The sequence below is a fragment of the Magnolia sinica genome, chromosome 3 (genome assembly GCF_029962835.1).
Source record: "Magnolia sinica isolate HGM2019 chromosome 3, MsV1, whole genome shotgun sequence".
In the NCBI taxonomy this organism is placed as follows: Eukaryota; Viridiplantae; Streptophyta; class Magnoliopsida; order Magnoliales; family Magnoliaceae; genus Magnolia; species Magnolia sinica.
This window is the reverse complement of record NC_080575.1, coordinates 119,231,263-119,239,836: the sequence shown is the minus strand read 5'-3', so window position 1 is coordinate 119,239,836 and position 8,574 is coordinate 119,231,263. Positions and strand designations below refer to the sequence as shown.

The 8,574-nt window shown below is 42.2% G+C and overlaps 1 protein-coding gene across 1 annotated transcript; it reads right to left on the bottom strand.

Moving 5' to 3' along the window:
- Positions 1-5,011: 5,011 nt before the first annotated feature.
- Positions 5,012-8,028, bottom strand: LOC131240963 (G-type lectin S-receptor-like serine/threonine-protein kinase SD2-5). The gene has a single exon (XM_058239533.1). The coding sequence runs from the start codon at positions 7,917-7,919 to the stop codon at positions 5,247-5,249; it is 2,673 nt and encodes an 890-aa protein (XP_058095516.1). The 5' UTR covers positions 7,920-8,028; the 3' UTR covers positions 5,012-5,246.
- Between the last annotated feature and the right edge of the window lie 546 nt (positions 8,029-8,574).

Below are 8,574 nucleotides of genomic sequence, written 5' to 3'. Positions count from 1 at the left end.
TCTAAAACCATTCACTGGCCAATTTGTGGTAGTATATTTTGATGACATATTGATATATAGTCAGGATGAGGCGGAGCATAGGAAACATCTCAAGCAGGTGCTGCAGGTCCTAGAAATTAACAAGTCGTACCTCAACTTGAAGAAGTGTATTTTTTTAACTAACAGCCTATTGTTTCTAGGATTTGTTGTAACGTCCACAGGCATTCATGTGGACGATGAAAAGGTACGAGATATTAGGGAATGACCGATCCCGACAAACATTCATGAGGTGAGAAGTTTTCACGGGTTGTCAACTTTCTATCATCGATTTGTGCAAGATTTTAGTACCATAGTCGCGCCTATAACAGATTGCATGAAAAAAGGACCATTCCAGTGGACCGATAAAGCTGACAAGAGCTTTCATGAGATCAAGCATCGTTTGTCTATAACACCGGTTTTGGTGCTTCCTAATTTCGACAAATTGTTTGAGGTTGAGTATGACGCTTCATACGTAGGAATTGGAAGAGTATTATCACAGAAAGGCAGGCCGGTAGCCTTCTACAATAAGAAGCTCAGCGAAGCCCGAAAGAAGTGGTCGACTTATGAGCTTGAGTTGTACGCAGTTGTTCAGGCACTGCGACATTGGCGGCATTATCTGATTCAAAGAGAGTTTGTTTTGTATACTGACCATCAAGCATTAAAGTTTATTAATAGTCAAACTAACGTAAATTGTGTGCATGCTAGATGGGTTGCATTTTTACAGGAATTCACGTTCGTTCTGAAGCACAAGTCAGGGCGGCAGAACAAGGTGGCTGATGCACCTAGCCGTCGCGCATCACTACTTGTTACGATGAGCAACGAGGTGGTCGGCTTCAACTGTCTCAAGGAGCTGTATACCGAGGATGAAGACTTTAAAGATTCTTGGATGAAGTGTCAAGGTCACCCCAGTGACCTTCATATACAAGATGATTTTCTCTTCAAAGTGAATCGATTGTGGATCCCCCAAAGTTCTCTGAGGGAGCAGATTATTCAGGAACTACATGGAGGTGGCCTCAGTGGACACCTGGGGCGAGACAAGACGCGAGCTCTTGTGAAAGAGCGGTATTATTAGCCGCAATTAGTACACAATGTGGGAAAAGTCATACAACGTTGTCATGTTTGTCAGACCTCCAAGGGGCAATCTCAGAATACGGGCCTCTACACCCCGTTACCTGTGTCTAACGGTCCTTGGGAGGATTTATCAATAGACTTCGTGCTTGGTCTCCCACGAACACAAGGCGGCATGGATTCGGTATTCATGGTGGTAGATCGTTTCTCCAAGATGGCGCATTTTATCCCATGCAAGAAGACCCTCGATGCAACACACGTGGCGAATCTATTTTTCAGAGAGGTCGTATGGCTACACAGGGTCTCCAAGACCATTATTGCCGATCGTGACACGAAGTTCATTAGCCACTTTTGGCAGACTTTATGGAATCGATTCAATACACGACTTCAATTCAGAAGACTGATGGGCAGACCGAAGTTGTGAATCGCACATTGGGAAACCTCCTTCGCTGTATTTCAGGAGAAAAACCGAAGCAGTGGGATTTGGCCTTGTCTCAAGTAGAGTTTGCATTCAACAATATGGTGAACCGCTTAACAGGGAGATCACCGTTCCAGATTATCTACGGACGAGTGTCTCGCCACACACTTGACTTGGTCCCTCTGCCCAAGCACCCAGGCACGAGCATTGCAGCAGAACATATGGCAGACAAGACCATGGGCATCCATGAAGAAGTGCAGACTAAGCTAAATGCCTCGAACGAGAAGTACAAGGAACAAGCAGACAAGCATCAGCGACAAAAAGTGTTCGAGGTGGGCGATCGTGTTATGGTCCATCTGCGCAAAGAGAGATTTCCAACCGAGACGTACAACAAGTTGAAAAATTAGAAGATTGGACCGGTACCAACCAACCGAAAGATCAATGACAACGCTTATACTGTTGATCTCCCAGATGACATAGCAATCTCACGGACTTTCAATGTCACGGACCTAACCAAGTATCATGAACCAGAGCATGACGAGAACTCGAGGATGAGTTCTTTTGAAGTGGAGGAGACTGATGTAGAGTGGGTCGCGGACAGTTAATGGCCAAGATGTATCAGAAAAGGCCCGGTTGACGACAGAAGTGATCCAGACCATCGAACCTTAAATCGGGCGTATCTTGCAATCCGGAATGAGTTATCTGACGTAAAATATATGATTTTAGGGTAGAACAAGCTACTGAAGCCAACCAACCCCACTACGTCGGGTTGCGCAGCCAAGAATTGCAAAAAATCCCTGGATCGACAGTCTTTTCCCTGTTTTAATTTCATTTTTACTATAAATAGTAAGTTTTAGTTTGATTATAACTCTTCATCCATCGAGCTTTAGGAGTTGCGCCCAATGTGAAAAGAGCTTAGAATAATTAGAAGAACGGTTTGGTGAAGCCAAATAGGACACTTACTATTTTTGGCCGAAAACCTTACGCACTAGTAGACATCACGACCGTCTATAAATAGTAAGTTTACTATTTATAGTAAGTCATGGATTCTAGGAGTTTGAGTTGTAGTTTGATTCTAATTTCTTTCCCATTGCTTGGAACCCCTATTTAAAGGGTTATGAACTTATTTTTATTCATCAATTAATCAATTTCAAATTTCTTAGAATTTATTTCTATTTTCTGCTTTCTTTCCTCGTGGATTCGAGAAGTCTCTGTGAGGAGTCTAGAGAAGCTCCGTGGATTCGGAGTAGTTATCCTCATCACGTTCATCCCTGCGTCAGCTTATGATCGGTTGTAACGTTTTGCTTCATAGTGAATTGTTGCTCTGAACTAGGTCCCGTGGTTTTTACCTCTTCGAGGATTTTTCACTTAAAATCTCTTGTGTCGTGTAGTCTGTACTTTGATTTATTTCATCGCTTTATTATATCCCATAATTTTAGTATTTTGAGAGGTGATATCCTAAGGTTTTTGTGCAATACTCCCAACAAGATCGGGCAATAATGCAAAATCCGCTATGTATGGATTCATGTAGGGAAAATCAGGCTTAGACTATCATCATTTCCGGACGAGCCTATCCAATATCACATACGTATGAATAGCATGTGGCGATTGGCAGCCTTTACAGCAGTCTGCTTGTGATGGAGGAAATATTGCGTATAATGTGATTATGACGTGTCATTCACGTACATAAAGTTAGACCATCCAAATTGTGGACCCAAATTAGGATGTGGTCATCAAAGGAAGCTGGCGCTAATGTACCATCCTAAGTGGTCCATTGGTGTAAATCTAGGCAATGGTGCAAAATCAATAAACTAATTTTCAACTATCAGTGGTTTTGATCTTCTCATCAAATATGATTTTAAATCCATGGACATCTATAGAGGATTCCATTACGTGAGCAGTTTGAGTTCTGATGATAAACAGAAGGTGAAAACGTTCAGGAATACAATTCAACCAATAATGCAACACACCCACCTTCTGCCGTGGACGGGGGACCAGATGGTGACCCGTATTTGCAGTGTATGGACACCATCAGCCAATTCTCCACAGCGCGTTGATTGGACAGTAAGCATCAGTGTCTTTCTTTGACTATGGACTCTCCGTGATAGGGGCTACCACATGATTGGTCCCAGTTCACCATACCCTCTAACACAAGGAAGTACGTGATGAGTTCGATCACCGTCTTCCTCAATGATAACAATTCCGAATCCATATTTCTCCCCTGGATTCTTCAGACGATAAAATGGAAATAAATTTTAATAAATTTAAAAATAAATTGATTGATGATAACAATGAAATTACAATCCTTGAAATAATGAGTTCAAACTTATTTTAGACTCTAACTCTTAGTCAAACACCCTAAAAACATAACCTATCATAAATAGTAAACTTACCATTTATATACGGTCATCATTCCTACTGGATTTCATGGTTTTTGGCCAAACATACTAAGTGTCCAATTCAGCCTAAGCACATTATTTTCCTAATTTTTCTGAGCTATTTTCATAATCAAAAGTTTTAATCAAATTAAAGCTTACTATTCATAGTAAAAGAAAAAATAACATGGACTTTCGACATTTGATGGAATCTCATAAATCTAGCATGTGCAACTCGGCATGGCAGAGTTAGTTGGCTAAAGTAGCTTCTACTACCCAAAATCATATATGATATGTTTTTTTGAACATATCATATATTGTTTTAGGTAGGAGAAGCTACTTTAACCAACCAACCCCGCTATGCTAAGTCTTAATTTGATCATAACTGTTGATCCCAAATTGGCAACCAAGAAGTCTATTTTTTTTTCCTATAAGTTTTAGTAAGTGACGTATTTAGGGAGTTTGAGATGGAGTTTAAATCTTAAACTCTGTCCCACGGTTGAGTTCACTATTTAAAGGATTGTAATTTCGTTTTTTATCATCAATCATTTTGTTTTTCTAATTATTAGAAATTATTTCTATTTTCATCCCTAGTGAATTAGAGGAATCTCTTGGAGTCCAAAGAAGCTCGGTGGATTCGGAGTAATTATACCCAAGGAAGAGGGTGATGGACCTAATCACGTCATTCCCTGTGTCAATCGGACTAGAAAGAAATGCTACCCGAGGAAGAGGGTGATCGACCTCATCACGTCATTCCCTGTGTCAATCAGACTAGAAAGAAATGCTACTGAAATTCGAGGTAGAACACCTAGCTATAAATACTGGGAAATTTCATCAGTTTCTGTCATTTCCTGTAAATTAAACAGATTGACTGTAAATCAATCTACTTTGCATCCAAACGCAGCAACAATGTAATAATTCACGTCATTCCGTGTGTCAATCGGATTAGAAAGAAATGCTACCCGAGGAAGAGGGTGATCGACCTCATCACGTCATTCCCTGTGTCAATCGGTCTAGAAAGAAATGCTACTGAAATTCGAGGTCGAAGACCTAGCTATAAATACTGGGAAATTTCATCAGTTTCTGTCACTTCCTGTAAATTAAACAGAATGACTGTAAATCAATCTACTTTGCATCCAAACGCAGCAACAATGTAATAATTCATCAACCAAATTAACAAGTCTAGTTTACAAACAAAATCCAACGGCAGCTTGAAAGCAATTGCGCAGTACATAATTCCAAATATAAAGTACTAGTTAAAAGACCAAACACTTGAACTTTCGGTTTACAACAAAAATCAACAGAAGGGAAGTAAACATGTACGCGGACTTGCCAATCTTCATTCCTTGCGCAACCAAAAACTTCCATCATCTAGGTGCTGAGAGCACAGATGCCTGCTGTGGATTAGAGGAGATGAGGGAATCCGCCCTAGTGGTAGGATTATTTACCATGGCATTACAAAATCTATAACTGATCTCTGGCTCTACTTCCATTGCTCCCTCTAATACCTTCACCACCATAGACATCAGAGGCCTTCTTGTATGATCATCCTGCAAGCACCACGCTGCGAGCCTAATCATCTTCACGGCTTCTTCTCTATGCAATTGCATATCTGCACTTGACCCACCGATGATGTCAATCAGACAGTTCTCCTCGGCCTTCTCCTGCAACAACCTCAGCAGATGCTTGCTTTGTTCTGAACGAAAGCGATCCAAGTTCTTCCTTCCACAAACAATTTCAAGAACAACAATCCCGAAACTATAGATGTCTACTTTCAAGGTAACTCTAAGCTGTTGCCATTCCGGAGCAAGATATCCTGGAGTTCCTCTCATTGTCGTCTGTACTTGGCTCTGGTCTCTATCCATCAGCTTCGACAACCCAAAATCTGAAACTTTGGCATTGAAATTGTCATCCAAGAGAATGTTCTGAGGCTTGATATCCAAATGAACGATTCGTTGCCGGCATTCTTCGTGAAGATAAGCCAATCCTTTTGCTATATCAAGTATAATCTTCTTTCGGGTCAGCCAATCTAGAACTTGATTCTTATTTCTATCGAATATCCAGCTATCCAAAGACCCATTGCTCATGTACTCGTAAACTAGAAGTTGGTGAGATCTCTCTGCGCAAAAGCCGATCAACCGCACGAGATTGAAATGGTGGATGTTGCCTATTGTTTCAACCTCCGCCAAGAACTCCTTCATTCCTTGTCCTATGTTTTCCAATTGTTTCACTGCAATTTTTGTTCCATCTTCCAGAATTCCTTTAAACACGGATCCAAATCCTCCTTCTCCAAGCTTTTCCTTGAAATCTTTCGTTGCAGTACGCAGGTCCTCATAAGAGAATCTCCGAGGCATTTCCAGTACTGGTTTGAAATATTCCCTTTCATGATCTCCCTCTCTCTTCTTCTTCTTCCTTGAAATCACAACGCAGATAGCAGATACAATAAAAACAACTAGCAATGCTACAGACCCTGATATTACTGCAGCTAAAGGCACCTTGCTTCTGGACTTAACAGGTAGTGGAATCACCAACCGAGGAGGCGGAAGACGTGGTGCTGAGTAAGAGAGTTGAATCTTGAAGAATGCAGATGAATTGAAATCGTCGGCGCCTGGTATTGGGTTTGCTCGTATCGACAAGATCTTGGACAGCAAATAGCAGTCTCCATCGGAAGTGTTGCTGCCATACTTGAAGAAAGCAGCTTTGCAATCACAGTTTTTCAAACATGCCTGCTTGCATCCATCTAGATCTTTCAACTTCTGATCGGCAGCACGTGAATCGATGAAGTTGAAGTAGGAAAGGTTTCCAAAATCCACAAGACGATGACGATCTAATGGACTCTGGCAAGACAAAGGAGTGATTTCAGAGCATCCCTGGTTTGGCAATGGTCCTTTGATTCGCTTGAAGTGGTCCGACCCATTTAGCGCTTTCAGACAACTGCAATTGCCGCCTCCTCTGCAAACTCCATAGTCGCCACAATCGTGAGGGTACTGGCAGTCATCCCAAGTTTGAACTACGAAATCATAAACCTCTTCCAAAACACCGTTTTTCTGCCACCGATAAGTCCTCAAATGCCCATCGAAACCCAGCCTCAGGTAGTGATAGGATCCGTCGGCAGAGTCAGGACATATCCGAATACTATAGTTGGTTTTTTCAATGGTGAGGGCGAGGTTTTCACCATCCAGTGCTGCATAAGTTGTTGATCTGTTTTCATAAATCGGTCCGCATGGTTTTGTATATGGACAACCTCTGGTATGCGGAGTCAGATTTGGATTCAATTCCCCGTACCTAATTGTCGTATTTGAAGTAGTTGGAGTCGATCTTCCACTAAGATATGGACCCGGCATCAACTGAACATACATCAATGGTCGATCTGCTTCAACGAACGCAGCGAAACCAGCAGAAGTCATCTCAGCGTAGTACTGCCCACTGCTCCAATTCTTAGCTGAGGAACTGGCAATAAGCCGACGGCCCTCATATAAGTTCTGACCGGGGAGCAATGTGTCGGTCGGGTGATTAAACGACTCCCAAACCGGGAAGTCGGCACTGTAAAGCTGAAGATTTCCATCTTCTTGAAGGAAAATTCCGATAATGGACATACCGGACGTGTCAGTAGACCAGATCTTGGTGTTATCTGAGTCTCGCAGTACTAAATCTCCATCGGACGTCAGAGACAACGTCCCATTCTCTCTTATGGGATGATCTCTGTTTGCTAACCAAACCACGCCTGGAAAGCCTCCTTGTGGATCGGTTGCACTGGTGTTGATTTCTCTGAGAATAACAACTGCGAGGAAATAGGAATCACAGGTGCCGGTGCAGATGAATCCGCATGCGAAGACCGGACTGTCCGGATTGGAGCTATTCGACTCAAGGATTAACCTCGCCAAGGAGCCATCTCCATAGCCGATGGTGTCAGTTATCGATTTGTTGTTGAACCAGGTAGATTCTCTGGACATCCCAGAAGGTTCTTCAAACGACGTGAGAGCAGAGGAATGCCAGAAAGGAAAGGTGAGAATTACGAGGAAGAAGATGCAAAGAGCCATGACTCACACCGTGTCTGTTTTCTTCTTCATTAACCAACTTGAGGGAGGCAGATTGGTTACTGGTCGACGCGTACCGCATGTTGACCCACCGCCACCAGGAAGGTAGCTTCTCGTCGGTGCACTGTGGCCCCACCATGATGTTTGAGCCCAAAAATGAGAAAGACCCAAATCTCAGGTGGACCACCCCAAGTGGGAAAAATAGTGATGATTGAACTGCAACCTTGCTGTGACGAGCCTTCTCATAGTTACCAAGGGAGCACCAGTGAAGGCAACAAGCCTACCATGTTATTTTAGGAATTGTGGGACGAGACATTTTTGCATTGATCTTGTGTTGGTTGATAAGTCGTTATCTTGTTGTAATTGTCCTTAAGTGATGAGCCCTTACCTTTGAATTGATTATATAGTTTGAACATTGGGGTGACAAACCCTAAACTGAATCAATGGACATTGATGACAAGTCGCTACATGCCACAAGGAGCTAGCCATGCGATGTGGTTATTCGATTTGTGATATAATGTAGGTATTCTAGCTTCACTAATATGCTATTTGAACTTGGAATAATAGATATTTGGCTAAAGCATGCACATCATGACATTTGTGGGTAATGCTGGTGACGAGCTATATTAGTGTCAACTTAATTTGCATTATTGGTAAT

Coding starts and splice junctions, on each gene's coding strand:
- LOC131240963 (XM_058239533.1), bottom strand. CDS start 7,919: ATGGCTCTTTGCATCTTCTTCCTCGTAATTCTCACCTTTCCTTTCTGG.